The sequence below is a fragment of the Lemur catta genome, chromosome 22 (assembly GCF_020740605.2).
Source record: "Lemur catta isolate mLemCat1 chromosome 22, mLemCat1.pri, whole genome shotgun sequence".
NCBI classification, from domain to species: domain Eukaryota; kingdom Metazoa; phylum Chordata; class Mammalia; order Primates; family Lemuridae; genus Lemur; species Lemur catta.
The window spans coordinates 25,649,429-25,670,090 of NC_059149.1; the positions used below are offsets into that span (position 1 = coordinate 25,649,429).

Consider the following 20,662-nt stretch of genomic DNA (forward strand, 5'->3'; position numbering starts at 1 on the left):
CTCAACGGGAAATGTGATCCATATGGGAAGGACAGGAGCCATCCCAACAGCAAAATAAGGAATTTCTGGTCCGGCTCTCCTGCAGGGCATTGCTTTCAAAGTGCGGTCTGGCCTGTGGGTGTGCGTTATAAAATGCGATTTCCTGATGGGAATCTGCCCTTAACTTAATAGGGTCCTTTGCGACTCTTCAAAGCACTTTTATTAGCCGGTCTCATTTGGTGTTTTCAGCCCTGCCCTAAGGTGGGTGGTGGGAGCCCCGTTTTATGGGGGACAAAGCTGAGACCCAGAGAAGGGAAGTGACTTTCTCCAGGTCACGTGATAAAGGGGCCACAGCCGGCCCACACGGATGTTTCCACCGCTGTCCTGCGTCTCTGCTGGGGTCACACAGGGTGCTCGGGACCTTGTTGGGCAGAAGCAACAGAGATATCTCCCGGGTTGTCATCGCTCTGATGAGCCACCCTGGACTCTGTAACTGTGAACTCACTCCTTTGTCTCCCCAACTGTGTTTTATATTCTTTGGAAAGTGGGAGTTTGTCTGATCTGATTTTGCTATTCCTGGCTGCCTGGTGTTCAATAAAAACCTGTCAGATCGAATAATAAATGAAGAGTTTCCCTGCCCGGCCCTGCATGGGGAGCTCACCCCGCTGCGGCGGGAGGATGTCATTAAGGCCCAGAAGCTCTGCTCCGAGTGGGGTTTGCAGGAATTTCCTGGGTGGCCTGGGAGGACAAGCCAGTCCTTTTCCTCCCTTTTGCTCCCAGGCCTCTCGAAGGGCCGTGAGAGGTCGGAGTCAACAGGCATTTAGGACCAGAAAGAATCCTGGCCCTGCTGAAGGCCCGTTTTATCAGGCCTGTAGCCCTCCTGGCAAACACCCCGGAGCAGGTGCTGGCATTTACAAAGCTCCTTCTCAAAAGCTTTGCGGACCAACCCTTGTTTTTATCTCCAGGCCTGGGGCTAGTGGCCTTTCCTGGGGGGCTTGTTTATCCCCCCTGCCTTCACTCACCCTGTCCGCACCCTGCCCTGGGGTTCCTTTCTCAGTGCTGCTCCTCCAGGTCCTAGGTCTGAGCCCCTGCCTGGGATGCTTCTCAGCCCTGAGCCGCAGGAAGTCCTCAGAGGCAGGCGCTGCCTGGAGAAGAGGTTCGCCACTCTCTCACTCCGTGGCCTCGGGCAAGGAATTTAACCTCTCAGGCGGTTTCCTCCTCTGTCAGCTGGGGGAATGGCACATGCCTCAGTGAGTTATTCTGAAAGACCAGAGCTCAGTGACTGGGGTGGTCGGGCTCAACAGTAGTGAACTCAGTATAATCCCAACGATCGTGGTGGGGAACCAGGGCACTGTGGCAAGTGGCTTGTGTGGCTTCTGAGTCAGCGAGGAAGCCAGCCACATGCGCCCCCTGCCACAGCCGGCTCAGGACCTCCCCACGAGGGCTGGGCTCTGCCTGCCCTTCCTCCTTCCGTCTGAGTTGGACAAACAGCTCCCTGAAGAAAAGAGGCTGAAATGCAGGGACAGCAAGTCCAGCTAGATAGCTGCTCCCGAGCACCCCGAGGGGTGTCTTCCACGGACAGGAGGGGACATGGAGCTGTGACGTTAATGCAGTGGCAGCCACAGCCGACCCACTTACATCAAAGGCACCTGGGGACCCCCCCACCAGCCTTAATCCGAGCTCCTACAGCCCCGTCACCTCCCAGCACAACCGAGAGCTCAGGGTCACGGGGATTAAGAACAATTCCCAAGTGTGTCTGAAATGTTTCCTACATAAACAAACCGTTCCTGGCTTTAATGTGTACATCTCAACCTAGTCTCCATGTTTCTTCGTACAAAACCCACACCAAAGATCCAAATTTCACTACTTCTGTGCTTTCAAGGCATTGTTCTTGTAGAAAATTTCTGCACTCACCTTTAGTTTGAGGTTTGAATCCTAAAAAGAGTTTTCTTGCAGGGCAAATCCCAGAAACCACTGCCTGTCTGCTTAAGGGTAAAACTGGTTACCTTGACCTGCAAGCACACAATGCCCCACGAGGGCAACAGTCAAAGCCGGGCAGCCGCACGGGCACACCTGACCGCCCCCTACAAACACCGCCCTGATTATTTTCTTCCAGCTAGTAGTCCTCAGGCTCCGGCCCTGGCTCCTGCTTTCACTTAGCACACACTCAGAAGACAAATATTAGTGGTCCTGTTAATGACCTCTTAGGATTACCAAGTGGGGACTTCGTTTCTCCTGCCTAAGCATATTCTCCTCGCCGGGGCACAGGCCCAGCACTTGTGTCTCCCGCTCTGGCCGGGGATGCTGAAATGCCTCCCCCCAACACCCCTCCACCTGCCCTCATTTTACCACCGGACCTCTTTAAGGGGCCTTTAATTTTTCCAGGTCCTCTTGAATTTGTGTGAAGCCATCAAACCAAGCACAACACAGATTAACTGGAATTGAACTGTTTTCTGCACACAGCGTCGTGAAAGCTCTCCTGGAAGGGGTCAGGGAGAGTCACTGGATTTCTTTCTGGAAGGCTTAGGGTAGGGTCTTGGCAAACTGGAATGCCTGGAGGCCAGATCCTGTCCTCTGCACAGAACAGGGGAGAAAAGAGGAAATTGTGGCTGGGGAGGCTGAGGGACTGGCCTCGGGGCCACACAGCCAGTCGGGTCAGGAGGGGACTCGGATCTCAGTTTGCTTCGGTGATATTGTGATATAGTAAGAAATACACATTTGGTCTTCACTCCAGCTCCTGGCCAGAGCTCCTGAAATTCTTGTAACTTCCTAGTGATAAGTGTGATAGGTGCATCTTTTATTATAATATTTGCTTTTTGTCCTTACTCCTGAAATAGCCCTGGAGCATCCTTTGTTATTTATAATAAGCCCCTTTCAACCCCACCGGAGTTTATGTTAATGAGGTGACCTTTGGAAAGCCCCTAAGGATTGGGGGCAGGGGCTGGTTGTCAGGGGTTTCACCTGAGCAGAGGGTTGGAACTTTCAGCCCCACCTCCCATGAGAGAAGAGGGGCTGGAGATTGCGTTCAATCACCAGTGGCCAAAGATTTAATCAATCGTGCTTATGCAATGACGCCTCCACAAAAACCCCCAAGGACAGAGTTCAGGGAACACCTGGGTGGCCGATCACCTGCAGGTGCCTGGAGGGGGGCACGCCCAGGAAGGGGGTGGGAGCTCTGGGCCCCTCCTCCCATTCCCTTCCCTGCACATCTCTCCACCTGCTGTTCCTGAGTGGAATCCTTTATAATAAACTGATAAACATAACTGCTTTCCCACATTCTGTGAGTCATTCTAGCAAATGATCGAACCTGCAGAGGGGGTCATGGAACCTCCAGTTTACAGCCAGTTGGTCAGAAGTTCCGGAGGCTCAGACTTGCAACTGCAGCTGAAGGCACACCTGCTGTGCTCAGTGTCCACGGTCACCACGCGGGTAAAGGCAAGCAAAGGGGGGAAGGTGGCCCAACCGGGCCTGTCTCAGAGCCACAGAGGCAGGTTAAGGCGGCCAAAGCCTGGCGAAATTAAGAGCAAAATCTGAAACAGAGGAGAGGACCTTAAAACAGTAACTGAGAATTGCTAAGAGATTAGCACCTTCTTACTAAATAAACCACTAAGAAGAAACACAGTGGCCCACGAGGACCCAGGCTGAACAGAACAAAAGATGGCAGCACAAGGTGTGAGAGTGTGGACTCCAGGCCAGACAGACGTGATGCTGTCCTGGCTCCGTCCCTTACAGACTCCGGTGACCGAGGGAAAGTTCCTAATCCTCCCCACCCTCCGCCTCCTCATCTGTCTAACACGGACGTGATCTGCCTCCCGAACAGCCTTGTGAGAACTAAGTGACGTGATGAGCATGGAAGCGTCACTATGCACAGCACCGGGCACAAGTTTAATAATAGTATAATATCATGGGAGTGGATAATGTTTCTTAGAAGTGCGGCTCGCTCTTACGTCTTGTCGTTGCTGCAGTATGAAAGTTATGTAAGAAATTGAGGACGTATGTGTGGTTAAATCAATAAAGAAATATATTTGCATATAAAAGGTGCAGTGGCTTTTATGGAGGTGCCCAAGATGAGGCTAACTTTTGTTAGCCCGGGGCACCTGGTGCAGCCAACGCCAGGCACAGAGATGGAAGGAAAGAAGCCCACAGACCCTAAAGCGCTCTCTTTGCCACTTTCATTCTAAAATATAGAAACATCTCAGCAACTATGGGAAAAACTGTCTAGAAACTCCCTCCCCTGGTTATTTTTGAGTTGACACCGCACACTGGGCCCCCCCCAAACTTACTTCCCTAAATATTGAAAACATGCAAAAAGCATTAAACATCTTTCAAGTGCTCTGAGCCACCGATGGTAACTAACAACAAGCGCTGGTTTAGAATTCACCCGTGTCATCTGCATATTTTTTTCCATGTGAAACCAAATTGAGAAAGGTTTTTTTAAGCAATCTGAACTTATATCCTGCTTTAAATTCACACTGTGGGACTTAAACAAAACCGAATCCTTTACCCACCCCTTGCTTGCAAAAATACTATTTATTTTTTTTGCAAACGGACCATATACTAGGGTAAAACAAATATCTTTCTCTCTTGAGATGTGTATATGTAACTTTTTTCTTTTCTTTTTTTTTTTTTTTTTGGCCAAACTTCCAAAAGCCAAACATCTAACAGAATGACTTATCACCCTGGCCCGAGTAAAAAAAAAAAAAAATCTTTGTTTCTCATGGAGCAGGAATCAGGAGATCTGGATTCTAGACCCAAAGTGGCCATGACCCAAGCGGGTGACCTTGGGCCTTCCCTCCGTCTCTCTGTTGCTGGTCTCTGTTCATGGACTGGTGGGGTGGGGTGGGGTGCAGACGCGGAGAGGAGCTGATCTGAAACCCATCCAACCCCCAAAGCCTAGGACTCCGGATCAAAACATGGGTAAACAATGGCAAGAGTTTTGTTCTGAAAAATGTTTTACTATTGACTCAAATGGGTCCTGAGAAGCCTTCTGAGTCGTGCCCTCCTCAAACAAAAGCCTCAGATTTCCATGAGCCAAGGGCGGGGTAGCTACCTTGTTTTCCCACCGATCCCTTTAATGTGGTAACATCCCCGCCTGCTGGAAGTTTAGGTTTCTGCTGCTAAAGGTGTGCACGGAGGGAAAGGTGTGTCTGGGAGAGGTTTAGGGGCCTCAGGCAAGGCCAGGTCACCAGAGACCAGCCCGGCTGGGGGCTCCCTCCCCACAGCACTGGCTTTTGGAGGAGGGCAGCTCCCGGGTGCCGAGAGCTCTTTCTTCCCACGCCGTGGGTCCTGCGCTCAGGCCGCCCCGGGCTCGGGGAGTGACTAAGAAAGCCCCAGACGTGGGCACCGTGTCTGTCAGAATTTCCACACTTTCCTGAAAGATGAGCCTCGGCGCTCTGCTCGGAGCCCGGGTCTCAGGGGTGTCCTTGACGCCTCTGGGCCCCGAGTGCCTCGGAAACATAAGCATGGCTTTGGCGTGGCCAGCGGTGACTGCGGGCGGGGGCTGTGGGAAGACGACCCCCCGCGGCGCACAAACCTCAGCCCTGAGTAGCTTCGGGCTTTCTGGTCAGCCCGAGGCGCTGTCGGGCTACCAGTAAAAGAGGGAATCCCTGGAGATTGTAAGACGCCCGGCCCTACCGCCCGAGGCTGGGGCCTAAGCTTTCGTCCCGGCGTTATCGGAAGTCGGGGGCTGGGTGTCCAGGTTAGAGGAGGAAGGCAGTCCTCCCCCCTGTCCCCCCTGGGCCTCTGGAAGAGGGAAGATGGAGGTGGCCTCCCCGTGCCTGTGTCCTGCCACTCCGTGTGCCCCCTGCTGTGAGCAGCCCCCTGGCAATGCAGCCGTCTCTGCCGAGACCCCCCGCCTTTCAGCTCCTGTGCCCACGGAGACCGTCCGGAGCGGGATGGGGTGGGGAGGGGGTCACACCAGGGAGCAGGAAGGAAAAACGCAGAGCTCTGTGCAAGCTCAGGCCCTCAGCCCCGTGTCTGAGTTCCGGGCTCCAGTGAGGGTGTAGCCTCTTGGCGGCGGGAACGAAAGCCGCAGTCCCCAGGGAGAGCCGTCCAGAGCTGATCTCAGCCTCTCGCCGTGCAGTCACGGGGCTCCAGGGCCAAGTGGATGGGGCGCCCTTCCCCCACACCTCCCCACCCTTCCCGGGGAGCCCCACCACTGTGGCCCTGGCCCCCACCTCCTCACGCCATGCCCCGGCCTTGGAGCCCGGTCCAAGCGCAAAACCCACTGAAGCAAGGTCCACACGGACCAAACCATCCTCCCTAGCAACGGTAACTAACGCCCTGCTAGGTCGGACCTCCGCCGGCCTCTCTCAAGGCAGCTGCAAGAACAGCTGCCCAGGCCGTCCTGACAAGGACCCCTCTGCCATGCGGGCAGCGTTTCTGATCTCCCTCTCCAAGGTCTTCTTTCCACACGGTTCCTCCCTTCCTGCCCACCCCCGGCAGGAGTTGTTTATTTCTCGGAACTAAATGCCACGAGCCTTCTCGGCTACCTCGGCAGCCTCCTTCCAGACGCAGTCAACACACAGAGCAGGAGAAAGCGGCGCCCCGAGGACAACGTTCGGGTCCCAGCCCTTCAGATACAAGAGCCTTAGCCGGGCTCTGGCAGACGGCCTCGTCTAGCCACACTCAGCCAGTCAAGCCCTCGCAGGGGACTCCAGAGACACTGCAAAGCACACAGATTGCTTTGTGGGTTTTAGCGTCTCAGTGAGGTGCGCACGGGAAGTCCGGGATCGGCCTGGGCACTTCCTTGGTTTTCCTCTGCTGGCTCCATCACTCTAGAGGACAAAGTACTGTCACATGCATTGTTCCCATGTGATCTTTAGTCACCGTCCCAGGGCAGGGGAGGGCAGAGGAAGCAGCAGGTAAGTTAAGTGTCCAGGGGCCTTGGGAGGGTCCTTGCCAGGAGCGAGGGCTCCTTCTGGTCCCGGGGTGAAAGTGTCATTTGAAAGACCTACTGAAACCAACCAAGATCGGCCTTAGGGAGGCCCCAGCCTGGGTCCAGCTTGTGACTCTGCAGTGGCGCCTGTCCCTGAGTGTGCACAGAGAACCTGTAACGCAGGCTCTGCTTCCCCGGGCCCAGTCCTCACAGACGCCCATGGAGGGGTATGCGCTTGTGCCCTCACATGGGGTAGCCACATTTCAGAGCCCAGCTAATACGACATGCTGGTTTTTTTTTGTTGTTTTTTTTTTTTTGAAACTTGGCTAGGAGACTGTGTTCACTCTTCTCTGGTATCTCTCCAAGATTCTCCATGTAGCCCTCTGGGGGGAAAATAAACCCCAGAAAAGAGTGGCACAGCTAGGTAAGCTGGCTTCCCTTGCCAACATTTTAGGAAGGACCCCCCATCAGAAAGACGCCCGTTCCTGCCCAAACTCGTGGGGCTGCTTGGGTGACAGCTCCCCCTGTGCCCACAGCATCCAGGGGCCCCAGCAGAATTTCCTTACTGGCATCCCCGGCTCTGTCTCCCTTCTCTCCTTTTTCTCCTTTTGGGCCTCGGTCCCCTAAGAAAAAGAGGAAGAAAACCGGCGTTAGGAATGGAAACAAATCCTAACTGAGACTACAGTGTTATCTGCAGGAGACTTACAAACCCAAGACCAGAGAAACCCTCCGGCAGGAGCCAAGAGGGACTGGGCAGGCCGGGTCAGAGCACACAGCCAGGTCTGCTGCCCGCCCTGGGCACCCGGGATGGGGAGGGGCCCGCTGAGAAAGCCTCACTCCCTCCTAGTTAAAGCACAAAAGAGCAGCATCTACCAGCCTCAAAGGGCACGTGGAATTCAGCAGGAAGAAGACAAAGCAAAGACATTCCCATTCAACAGTCAAGGTTGTAGAAGTCCACATCCAAGCACGAGGACAAACAAGGCAGGGAGGCTTCAGTTACGGAAGAGAGAGGCGGGTTATATATGTCAGGCAGATTTTCCTGTGGGAGAGACCATAACACATGGTGTGAGTTCCCAGGGAACTGTGGAATTTCCTTCCCAGGACATGGTTAAAGGAGCAGACTTCTTTTCCCAGCTGGCATCTCCCTCTACAAAGAAGTAGAAGTCCTGGCACCACTCAGTGGGCATGAAAATGATAAGGGACTTCTATTCCAAAGACCTCCAGAAAGACATCTTATAAATCAAAAGCCCATGGCATACTGTTGGTATAAAACACAAGCCAACAATTTCCAGGGGAGAATGCCAAGGGTGATCCAAGTTTTGAAAAAAATCACAGGCAACCTTATGTGTATACAGGAATGTGCTTAGAAAAATGTCTGGCAGGATGTGCTCCAAGGTGTCTACAGTGGTTACTCTAAAGAGTAAGAACTGAGGGGGCAAAGGGTAAAGGATTCACTTCTCGCTTTTTACTTTATGCATTTTTATATTGTCTCATTTTTTTAATAAGCATGTGCTGCTTTTATAACCTATTTTAACACCAATTTTTTCAAACGGGATCATAAAAGAAAGGAAAACTTCATCCTGTTTCAACATCAACCAAAAAGTAAAATAAAATTTCCCAGTGATCCAAGATCAAGGGACCGTCTTAGACACAGGGAAGGAAGGATTAACTGGATTTTTTTTCTTAGTTTTGATTTAGCAAGTGAAGAGCAGGAAACCTGGGGAAAGAGCATGAGATGTTCATCTTCTGTCGTGAAGACAGGCGATCTGGACAATTCTAAGAGGAGCGTGGAAAGACTGACTATAAAGCAGGTTCCCCTAAAGATGAACACGGGGACTGTCTATACGAAGGAAAAAAAATCAGAAGAAACATTATTTGGAGATGCAAATCTGAAAACTGAATTGAAGTTGGCATCTGGCAGGTCTGGGGAGGAGATCTGCTGTGGGCCTGTGGCCTCTGTGCCTGTCCCGCGGGTCCCCCGCTGGCCTCCTTACGTCACATGTCTGGGCTGCAAGTGGCAGCCTTGCATTTCTAGGAGGACTTTAGCATCTACAGAGCGTTCTCACACCCACGTGCTCACTTACGTGTCCTGGCAGCCCTGTGAGATACAGTGTCACGAGGATTTCTACTTTTATAGAGGAAAAACGAATGCTTCCCAAGATGAAGTGACTTGCCCAAGGTCGCTCTGTTGGCCAGAGGCAGAGTGAGGACGACAGTCCTGCCCCGCCTGCTCCGGTGCTGCCCGCCAGGGCTGGTGCTGCCCCGGGCTCCGGGGTGCGCTGAGAGATCCGTTATTACCTTTGAACCCGCGTATGCCCATTGGTCCTGTGGCCCCCAGCTTCCCTTCGTCACCCTTGGGGCCAGGCAGCCCTGGGGTACCTCTCTCCCCTGGCAGACCTGGGGAGAGACGAGACGAACAGTGGAGTCTTGGACACAGAGCAGGAGGGGCCCCGGGAGGTCATGGTCTGGTTCAAGGCTCAGTCGCGAGCCCCACAGCCTGGCGTCCCTAGGTTCACGTAAAGGTGCCGCAAAAGCAGAGTCCGGCAGGTGCAGACAGACCCTGCCCAAGAGCACCTTTAATCCGTTAGGCTCGGGTCCCTCCCCCAGAAAGGTCCTATGCTGCTGTGAGTGGTGGCGGGGCGGGGGTGCCAACCTCCTTTAGGAGATGTCCCTTTGCCCTCCGGCATGCTGGAGATTTGGATTCACCAAACCTTTTTTTTTTTTTTAGCACTTTCTATGTGCCAGGCACTGCTCTGGTTTGCTTTTCACAATGTATCTCATTTAATCGTCACAGCAAACTGGGAAGTATTATTTCACCTGTGTTACAAATGAGGCAACTGGGGCCCAGAGAGGTGAAGGAACCTGGCCAAGGACACACAGCAAAAAGTGTTGGAGCAGGACCTGAGCCCTGCTCTTCCTGAAGTTCCAGTTCATGGTCGGTCAGCTCTACCTCATGCTGGATCCAAAGGGCTCACTGGCACTTAGGGAGGGACACAAGATTGGGCACGATCAAACAGGAGGAAGATGAACAGCTCTTCATCCTTCTTAAGAAAAACCAGAAAGATCCCTTCCCTTTGGAGGTGGAACAAAAAGAACGAGGCCAGGGGTCAGGAGATGGGGGGGTGGCCTGCTGCCGGGTCCGGCCCCAGGGCTCCCAGCCACGAGGCCTGTGGCCGCAGCGGTACTGATTGCACCACGGAGAGCCAGCATAAACAAACGCCCGCTAGAGCCTGGCCGGGGCCCACAGTTATCTCTGCAAAACATAGCGCCCTTAATTAACCCACTAATTGTTCTTTCCTGCTTGGAATGCTAGTTGGCTTTCCTTGGGCTTTTTTGTGACACGCAGAAACCTGTCTGGCGGTAATTAATTATTCCTCCAGCGCTGATGTCAAATGTCTGGGAGAGGAAGGCCGCCCGAGGAGGGAGGGAGGACCTCAGGGAGCACTGCCTGAATTTGCGTCTCTTCCCTCCTCACACCACATATCTGTTCCCAGAGTCCAGTGGCTCCGTGGCCACAGAGTTCTGGATCTAGCGCAGGATGTGCGCCAGGCTCTGACCTGGCGATTCACCAAGGCAGAAGAAGTGGTTCCTCAGCCCGAGACCGAAGCCGAGCTGACGGGGCGGCCCTGGGAGCCCCACCCTTTATACCAACGAGAAAGTGGAGAGTCGGGGAGGATTTGGGGGTCTCTAGGCACCCCCCTCAGGGGCTTCCCCATTACCTCGAAGTCCAGGCAATCCAGGGATGCCAGGCTGGCCTTCCTTTCCTTCATTCCCCTGATCACCTTTGGGTCCCGGTGGCCCTGGAAGGGTTAAAACAGCACCAAGGTTAGCGGGGTTCATTCGAGAGCAGGGCCAGGCCGTCTGGAGAGGAAACAAAACTCCCTCTCTGAGGAGAGGAAGGGTTAGCTAGCATTAGCTTTGGAAGCATAAACGGTGACCCTAACCCGGTCTCGGGGGGCATCAGGGAAGGCTTCCTGGAAGAAGTAACATTCAAAGCGAAATCTCAAAGAGAAACAGGAGACAGCTAAGTAAAGGGAGGGGTGGGAGTATGTTAGGGAGCTAATGTTTGTCCCCTCTCAAATGCATATGTTGACGGCCTAATTCCCAATGTGAGGGGTTTAGGAGATGGGGCCTTTGGGAGGTGATTATGTGTAGATGGGGTCATGAGTGTGGGGCCCTCATGATGGGGTTGGTGGTTTTATAAGAAAAGACACCAGGGAGCCAGGGAGCTAGTGTGCACATGCACCCTCCCCTCCCTCTTCCTCTCTTTCTCCCCCACCTTCTCTCTCTCTCTCCCTCCCTTCTCCCCCCATCCCCGCCCCCCCCATGGAAAGACACAGCAAGAAGGCAGCAGTCTGCAAACCAAGAAGAGAGCCCTCACCAGAACCTGACCCTGCCAGCACCCTGATCTTGGACCTACAGCCTCCAGAACCATGAGAAATAAATGCCTTGTCCCATGGTCATAGCAAATGTGTTCTCTCTTTCCTAACAAAATTGCCAGCTCCCAGAAACAGGACCGTGTCCTTTCTGTCCCTGTACCAGCTGGGAAGCCCCAGACTCAGGCTCTTGCCTCCTGCTGCTTCGCAAGAGCAAAGGAGGCTCGAATCACACTGGACTTGGTGGCACGGCGTCCCCTCCCCCAATTCACGTCTACACAGAACCTCAGAATGTTACCTTAGTTGGAAATAGGGTCTTTGCAGATGTAATTAGTTAAGATGAGGACTGGAGTAGGGTGGACCCTAGTCCAACGACTGGTATCCTCATAAAAAGAGAAAACAGAGATGCGGAGACGTGAGCAGAACACAACGTGACACAACAGAGGCAGCGACTGGAGTGATGCGTCTACGAGCCGAGGATTGCCAGCAACCACACGGGTTAGCAAGAGGCCAGCAAGGACCCTCCTCCAGAGCTTTCTAAGGGAACTCAGCCCCGTGGACACCTTGACTTCAGACTTCCAGCCTCCAGAACCGTGAGAAAATAAACTTCTCTTGAGCCACTAAGTTTGTGGGGCGGCAGCCCTAGGAAACCAAAACACGCACACTCACGGCATAGCAGCAACGTCTTGCACAATAAATGCTTGGTGAGTGAATGAGCATGTGAGGTCAGAGGGTGTTAATACACACAGAGCAACCGGGCAGCCAAGATCGAGATGTACTGATACGTTGCACAAGTTGGCACTGTCCTCAGACCCTAAGCGAAGCTGACAGCTGTTTAACAATTCAATGGCGCAGACACAGAGAAAAGGCCATCGACAGTGTTTAAATGCACAAGTTATATAAATCATTTAAGGAGGACCGGGTTTCGTAGCCATTTTCCTCTTTTCTGTGAAGAAAAGCAAAGTTAGGCTGGCCACACTGTTCCCAGTTTTCAGACCACAGGGTTGAGACAGAGAACTGATGGGAACGGGCCTGAGATGACACGGCCACCTCCCCTCGAGGTCAAGGCTGCAGCAAAGGGAACCAGAGAGGGTGGCTGGATCTCGGTTGCTAGGACGGACCCGACCCCACTTCCCCCTTCTCCGCATCCTCCGGGCCTCCCCAGCGGGAACCCAGGTGAGCTTTTCCACTTCTTGATGTTTTATACCATCACATTCTTCGTCTCTTCCATCGCCAGGGTGTGCAGGTAGCTGGGACAAGGAGGAGCAGCATCCTGGGGTCCCCTCTCAGGGCCTGTCCGCCCGTCTAGCCCACCGCCCTCACACGGCCCCTAGTGCAGCTCTGCCCTTGCCTGGCTGCCCACTGGAAGCTGCTTCTGAACAGAGTGGAGCATCCGTGATGGAGCCTTCGGGAGAAGCACCAGGGTTTTCCTGGGGACCAGCCCATGGGAGGGAAAAGCAACCCCTTCTCCCTTCCTGGATCCTAGAATACGTGCCAGGGGCCGGGGCCTGCGTGTGCTGGAATCAGGGGTGACCCACCAAGAACAATGATCAAGGCAAGCAATGAGCCCTGCCTGGAGCCAGCAGTATGGCGACCACAACCGTAAGGTAAACCCTGTCCCAGAACCACGCGAACCCCCGGGCGCTGACAGAGAAGTGGCTGGGGCAGGGACTGCCAGCCCCACATCACAGCCAAGGAGACTCGGGCCCAAACAGGTGCAGGGACTGCCCCCGGCTGTGGTCCTCTGGGCCTCAAGGGCAACGAGCATGGTGGCGGGGCAGGGGGCAGCCCCACTCCCTGCCCAGCAGAGCCGGGGGGTGGGAGTAGAGGTGACCGAGTGCCACACAGACTCCCGGGGATCCCTGCCCCGGCCGCACTTCCCAATCCCTAGTAGAGTGGCAACACTACTTTCCATGTCGCTCCGTTCACAGAGATGGCCCCGCAGATCTTCAACAGACCCTACTAACTACTAATAGAAGCCAAGGCCCCAACGTCAGCCTGGAATCCGAACCCCAGCCCGCTCCTCCATGCCTTTACAAATATCTGCTGAACTGGACTCTCTGCTAGATCGTGTTTTTTCTTGAAAAAGCAGCCCACAGATAAATCTGCTTTGCAAACTTGTTTTCACGAATCCAGAGATGCATGTTCTAGTTCCAGCTGGGCCACTGGCTCAGTCTTTGACTTGGGCAAGTCATTTCCCCTCGCTGGGCCTCAGAGTCCCCAACTGCAAAACGAGAGGATCCGATCAGACAGTGTCAGAGGTCTAGCACCACTCCCAATTCCAGGATTCTGGAAAACTTGCAATCTAGCAAACAGCCATCCGAATGTCGCCGAGGGGCTGTGCCTGCGGGCTTCGCTCACACCTCCCCCCCGTGGGCCGCCTCCCGCTCTGATAATCTAAATTCTCTGCTGCTTTCAAACCCACAGACAGATTTCAACAGACCGGGTTAATGCTAAAAATCCAAAACAGAAAACACAAAGCCCCACTACGGATATCCACAAAGACAAACTGGAGACAAATCTCATGGAAAACTGTATAACAAAGTGAGGGAATAAAAACCATTTGGGTCAAGCACAAGAATAATGTAAATAAGCTCATGTTTGAAAAATACACATAGTTGGGTATCTGTGGATTCTGAGCCAGGAAAGGGCAAAAGGAGAGAGAGTAGTGTGTGCATGTGCATGTATGTATATATGCACACACCTGTTTGTGCATACATGTACATCTGTGCACATGTGTGTGGGTGTATATATGTATGTGTGTGTACCTATGCATGTGTATATGTATCTGTGTGTATATGTGTTTGTGTATGTTATACCTATGCATGTGTATATGTATGTATGTGTGTGTGTATATGTGTATATCTGTGTAGGTACAGGATAAAACAACTATCTTGGATGCTAATCCACCACATTGACTTCCAATTAACCCCTGTTCTGGGAATCCCTCTAAGATTTCTATTGTATCTACTGTTACTGTGAATCTTGCCCTTAGGTCAAAACAACCTTGACCATGAATCCTGCCCTTAGGCAGATCCACATAGCGTTCATGTCTTCCCCTGAGTGGTCGACTTCAATTGTCCTACACACTCCTCCTCTGTGGTATATAAGCCCTGGGTCTGAGGTAGCCGCCCAGGGACATGGCTTCTGTTTGAAAGTCCCTGTTAAATGTTTCTTTCTTTAAAAAATGGATTTGTCAGGCTCTTTCTTTGGCCTCTCAGCTTCCTCAGACTTTAGGGGTAGGTTTGAATAGACGTGCTCACTGCAAAATATGCATGTGTGTGTATATGCATATGTGTATGCACATACGTGTATACACATGTGCACACGTGTCTATGTGTACGTGCAGGTGTATATACATGTGCGTGTGTAAGCGCGTATATGTGTATTACGTATGTGTGTGCACGTGTCTGTTTAAAGACCTTAAGAGAGGAACTGCACAAAGCTAGGGCAGAAAGGCCACTCTAACAGCAGCGTGGGAAATGCATCTGGTGAAACACCCTCGTCCGACGCCAGGGCAGAGTTTTGTCTTGTTAGAGTTGAATGGTGATACATTCAGACGTGCCAGCAGGAGTCTTGTAAATCATGACCGTCATGCCTAGGGGTGTGGACGCTGCGTCCACTCTCGGCCCTAGGGAACTTTATACCAAGGGGAGAGGCCTGTGCAGGCCTTGGAAGTGGGCACAGGCCATTTGGGCAGAAAATTCCAGAGTCCTGTAGGGCGGGACTTAAAGGAGGGGGTGTGGGCTGGGAATGGCCCCTGCACCTGGGGATGGGGGACCTGGGGGGAGGGCGCGCAGGAGGAAGGCCCGGGCAGGAGGGGCCCTGGAGGCACTGCGGGCTTCGGGCCCGGCGGTACCTTTGGCGAGGGAGATGTTCCTCAGCGCGATGGAGTGCTCCCAGTCCTTGAGGCGCAGGTCCTCGGTGACGGCGTTGAGCACGGCCAGCTCCTGCTTGAGCTGCAGCTCCATGCCCAGGTGCGCCAGCCGCATGCGGCGCGTGTCCTCGCTGGCGTTGCTCACCAGCACCTGCAGGTCCCGCAGCCGCGTGTGGTGCAGGGCCACGTCGTAGGACAGGCTGTGGTTGAGGCCGCGCAGCGCGCCGCCCACATCGGCCAGCTCCTCGCCCAGCGCGCCCACCCTGCGCGCCAGCCCGTCCAGCAGGCCCGCGTGGCGCCGCAGCAGCAGCTGGCTGCCGTTGCTCTCCACCTGCAGCTGGTACAGCTCCAGCTGCGCCGCGTCGCTCTGCTGGCCCGTGCGGTCCCGCAGCAGGGCCACCGCCTGCTCCGTCTGCGCCGCCTGCGCGTGCAGCCCCCACAGCGCGCCCTCCAGCCGCTGCACCGCGCCCGCCAGCGCCAGCAGCGAGTCCGACTGGTTCTGCAGCGCGTCCTGCACCTTCCACACCTGCTCGCTCAGGTCCGCCTGCAGCGGAGCCTGCAGCAGCCGCAGCTGCAAGTCCCGGAAGCTCTCGTTCAGCCGGTTCACGTTCCGAGTCAGCGCCTTCAGGTCGTCGGGGGAGCTGCGGGGCCTGGACACTGCGGGGGGCAGGGGGGGAAGGGGAGAGGTCAGCGGCTGGGAGGGAGGTCTGGGTAACACAAGGCAAGCCCAGCCAGAGCCGGGCATGCAGTAGCTGCTCAATAAACGACAGATGAATGAAAAGCAGAGGTGGCTGACGTTGAGTGCTTTGATAGATCCCAGGTGTTGCGCTAAGCCAGCTGTCCCCAACCTGTCTGCACATAGAATCACCTGGCCAAGTGTCTCACCTGCAGAAATTGTGATTGAATTACTCTGGGCTTCAGAATTTTTAAAAGATCCCAAAGTGATTGCAGGGGGCCAAGTTTGTGAACTGCTGTGTTAGTCTAAGCATCAGGTATTAGGTTGATGAATATGAAACTGCCATTTTTTGCTGTTGAAAAGTGACCGTGTATCAGCAGTTTCGTGTAGGTCAACTTAAGACACTGGGTGTTGTTATGCTCTCAATTTTAGGAGTTAGGTACCTGCTATGGTCTGAATTTGTCCTCCCCAAATTCCTATGTGGAACCTAATCACCAAAGTGATAGCATTAATAAGAGGTGGGGCCTGTAGGAGGCAATGAAGTCACCAGGGCAGAGCCCTCATGAATGAGATTAGTGACCCTATAAAAGAGGTTCGAGGGAGCTGTTCTCTCTCTCTGCCTTGTGAGGACCCATAGAAGCCACCATCTATAAGAAACGGCCCTCCCCAGGCACGAAATCTGCTGGCCCCTTGATCTTGGACTTCCCAGGCTCCAGAACTGTGAGCAATAAATGTCTGTTGTTTATAAATGATCCAGTCTAGGGTATTTTGTTACAGCAGCTTGAACGGACTGAGGAAATACCATTATTACCTCCTTTTACGGTTAGAGCTGTGAACGTTGCCCCGGGTAATGATTTGCAGCAAATAAATCCTAACCCAAGGGCTTGCTCCAGAGCCCAGGGGCTTTCCCTCCAGTCGGCTCCAGAACTGCCTAAAGGAATGTCGTCTCCCCCCCACATGCTACAGCAACGGCCCCTCTGGGTGGGCGAAGACTGCCTTCACATTGACACCCTCTCTTCTCCACATCCTCCAACCCTTCTTCCAGTCCTCTATTTCCCTCTTCAGCAAACGACCATCCCGTAACACCTTCCCTTTCCTCATGGACAGGTTTCCTTACACGGCCCTTTCACAACACTAAGAGGAGGGAAGGGTAGCTTCATCACTATAACCCAGCATCCCTGTGTGTCCTGGGAGGTCGTGGGCTGCTCTGACTCGGGTGTGCTACAAACCCTGGGCAGGGCTGTCTAGGTATGATCGCTCACTGCCTGCTGTCCCCCGCTCTGCTCTGCACACAAGAGAAATGGAAATGGGGCTGGTGGGGGGACGGGTAGGAGGTGGGGGCAGACGAGGCACAGAGGGAATTCTGTGTTGAGGATCTTGGAGAGTAACGGGAACGTGACACACAGCGTGTTCAATAATGAGAAAAGTAGGACAGATTAAGTTCCCTTCCAGACCTTCATGCTGGGAAAGGGGACATAGGTTGTGGGGGTTCTTGGGGATGGGAAGACCAGCTGCTGCCATCTTCCAGTGATGCTTCTGGAAGCACACAGCATTGGTGGTGGCCACCCTGGGGGAGGGAAGTCATTTCAGATTAGGTTCAGAGACTCCTAGGAGGGGCCTTGGAGCCTCACTCTCAACTCCTCCCCCACCCAGCACTGTAACCCAAGAAGGTCACACAGCCGAGGGTCTCTGGTCCCCACTTACACCAATCTCTCACCTTCCATTAGTGCTGACGGTTGGAGCACTCTGCTTTCTGTTGAGACTCGAAAGTTGCCTTCCCACAGTTTCAATCCACTGACCCTGCCCTTTGGTGTCATTTAGAGCTAGAAAAATATTGTTTTCCACAAGGCAGGCCTTCAGAATTTGAAGAGTTACCATATCCTTGTTCATGATAAGTTTTCGGATTTGAAATCTGCAGTTCCTTCATTTATTTTCTCATGACTCGGTTCTGAGCATCCATACAACCTGGCTGCCCTCTTTTCTACACTCCCTTAAAATGGGGTATTCCAAGAGGACAGACTGGGCAAAGTACAGAGAGTATCCTGGTCACCTCCTTCATGCTGGGTGTGAGACTTCTAGAAAGATGGCCCCGCCTGGGCTCTGCTTGGTGTCATCAGGGCTTTGTAGACTTTAACCAGTGGGTTGGCTCTCTGCAGTCTCTGGTGAGCTGGACATTTCCCACATTTTACAGATGAGGGGGCTGAGGCCAGGAGAGGGTAAGGGACCTTCCTAACGCCATGCGTCCCACCCCCTGCTCCAGGGGTTCACACCACTGTTGTACCCTGGAAGGCTGACTAGAGTGGTCACTACAAGGAAAGGTTCCCAAGGAAACAAACTGATGGCCCAGTCACAGCCCAGGTAGCTGCTAGAATTATCTGCTGAAGAAATCATCCTAGCCCAGGATTTTATTCTAGAACCAGTGTGTCTGCCCAATATTCGACCTCAGTTGGGTGACAAGTATTGAGGCAGGGCTGTTGGAGAACAGAAAACCCGACAATTTCATGGAAGTGCTTCTCATGATGCTCCTGGAGCTCCAAGACACACCATAGCTCATCAAAAGTAGTAACAATACTCTTGAGTTTTTAAGTCCTGGTTTTAATATTGGGATCATGAGTGACAAAGAGAAATAGCGCAACCTCCTGGATGGAAACCCCAAGACTGATTTAAGGCCACATTTGCCCAGCTCCCCTGGTCCCTGCTTCCCTCTGCAGGGGTCCCCGTGCCTAGCTGGTCCTCTGTTTCCCAGGAGGCCCCTCCCTGCCCACTAGCCACCTCCTCTCAGCACCTGCCAGCTCTGGGCCCTGCTCCCTGTGCAGGAAACCGGACTGAAACTTGGTCCATATGGGGACGGCTGGCAGTCAGCTACCCCTTCCCAGAGAGTTCATTTGGGTCCTTTATTGTTGTTCATTGCACAACCAATATCCACACAAATCCAAATAAAAGGGAGGAAAAATTCTTCCACCATCCCACAACCTCCAACAGAGCACACTGGTTTTCTTTTCACTTCCCTTCCCTAGCTCCATCCATACGCATGCCCAATCTTCACTATTTGATTTCTGGCTTTTTCCCCCCACCTAATACAATTATTATAATTATTTCATAAGCATTTTCCCATCCCTCTCCCTGTCTTTCGTAATTATAACTTTGAAGACTGCATAAAAGTCCCTCAAGGGGACACATGGATCCAACGCTAAGAGAACGGGTAAATTATACTCATGATAAATACATGCAGAAAAGACTTCCCCTGTTTTGAAATTTTTCCTAATAATAAATTCCCAGCTGGATTAAGAGGTCAATACCACGGAGACTTTTATGACTTAAAAATTCCAGCCAAACTACTTTCCAAAAATCCTATACTAATTTATGTTTATATTAGAGACTTTAAACTTTGCTCATGAATCTGCCCTTTTCTGGCCTTGTCGTTGCCTAATATCTTGGAAGAGTAGATTACGCCTGCTAGTCCTAAAATCATTCCCTGCACCCCAGGAGGGCAGCACGGACCCGTCCTCTGTGCCTGTGCAGCCCCTGCCAGCTAAAGATATTAAAAGACCCTGCTGCAGACTGAATTGTGCACCCCGCAAATCCACATGTTGACGCTCTAACCCCCAATGCAGCTGTATTTAGAGACAGGGCTTTTAAGGAAGTAATTAAGGTTAAAGAAGGGTGGGACTGGTGTCCTTATAGGAAGTGGAAGAGACACCAGGCGGAAAGGCCATGTGAGGACACAGCAAGAAGGTGTCCTGTAAGCCAGGAAGAGGCCTCAGGAGGAACTAACCCTGTGGACACCTTGATCTCAGACTTCCAGCCTCTAGAACTCTGAAAAATAAATGTGTGTTGTTTAAGCTACCAGTCTGTGGATTTGCTCATTCAGAGCTGCTCTCTGGGCTTTAGAAGATTAACACTAGTTAGTTTTTTGGGGGGACCAGCTTCATAATTTGCAGGGCCCAGTGTACAGCGAAAGTGTAGGGTTTTCTGGTCCAAAAAGCAGGAAAAAAGCTGCATCCTTACTGCCCTGGTCTCTCCCTTGACCTGCCATGCTGTTTTTATTTGCTGTTTACCATTGCAGTCCCTCGGGCGTGGGGACACGTGGGGGCCAGTGCAGACCCTCACAGGCACCTGGGGCCCTGTCCTGAGACTCATCACACATACGGGACCTGACCCTGACCACCCCCACTGCAGGGGGCTGAGACCCCAGCTGGGTGCTGAGGGGCTGGTGGGAGATTGGGCAGCACAGAAGCCGGGGCGCCATGTCCCCAGCACAGACTCCACTGTCCCACATGGGACTTCACTGAGAAAACACAAATTTGAAGATAAATCTGTCACCAATTCCAGGAGGGCGATGGCAGAGCATTAAACCCCGAGGTGGGCCCTGGTTTTCTCCTACATGAACGAAGGCCCCTCCCTTGCCTTGGTGCTCCCATTGACGTGCTCGCTCGGCAGTGGCATCTGGCCCCACCCTTTCCCACACTCTGCCCACGAGGAGATGTCCTGTGAGTCCTGGTACCCGCCTGCCTGCCTTCCGTGTCACCGGCCTAAAGAGAAGGCAGGACTCGTGGGGGGGCAATGCAAGAGGCATGGGCTCAGAGCCACCTCCTACTAGCAGGGTGTCCTTGGGCTAGGTACCGAGTTGCTCTAGTATGGGTTTTTATATCTGCAAGATGGTGACTCTATCTGCCTGCAGGGTTGGGGCGACCTCGGGAGGACTGTGAGGCACCGGGCAACGTGCGCTCCACCATCGCTCCCCTAGAATGAAGGAGGAGAGAAACTCCATGCTATTTGGGGGGGAGGGGCAGCAGGGCCTTCGGAAATGGAGTAGCGTGAGCCTGCCTTCAGCCCTGCCACCTTCCAGAGCTTCTCCATCTGAAAATGAGCGTAAC

General features: G+C 53.2%; 1 protein-coding gene and 1 long non-coding RNA gene across 2 annotated transcripts in view; one reads left to right on the forward strand and one right to left on the reverse strand.

The window, feature by feature from the left end:
• SCARA5 (scavenger receptor class A member 5) overlaps positions 1-20,662 on the reverse strand; it is an 83,157-nt gene that overhangs the window by 16,555 nt on the left and 45,940 nt on the right. The window contains exons 4-7 of the mRNA XM_045535294.1: positions 15,092-15,766; positions 10,576-10,656; positions 9,155-9,253; positions 7,423-7,479 (exon numbers count right to left, since the gene is read on the reverse strand). Of these exons, the coding sequence (XP_045391250.1) occupies positions 7,423-7,479; positions 9,155-9,253; positions 10,576-10,656; positions 15,092-15,766 (912 nt within the window). The remainder of the gene's footprint in view (positions 1-7,422; positions 7,480-9,154; positions 9,254-10,575; positions 10,657-15,091; positions 15,767-20,662) is intronic.
• On the forward strand, positions 12,243-13,347 carry LOC123626376. Its single transcript, XR_006730836.1, has 3 exons — positions 12,243-12,408; positions 12,719-12,839; positions 13,164-13,347. It is a non-coding gene; the product is annotated as an uncharacterized LOC123626376 (long non-coding RNA).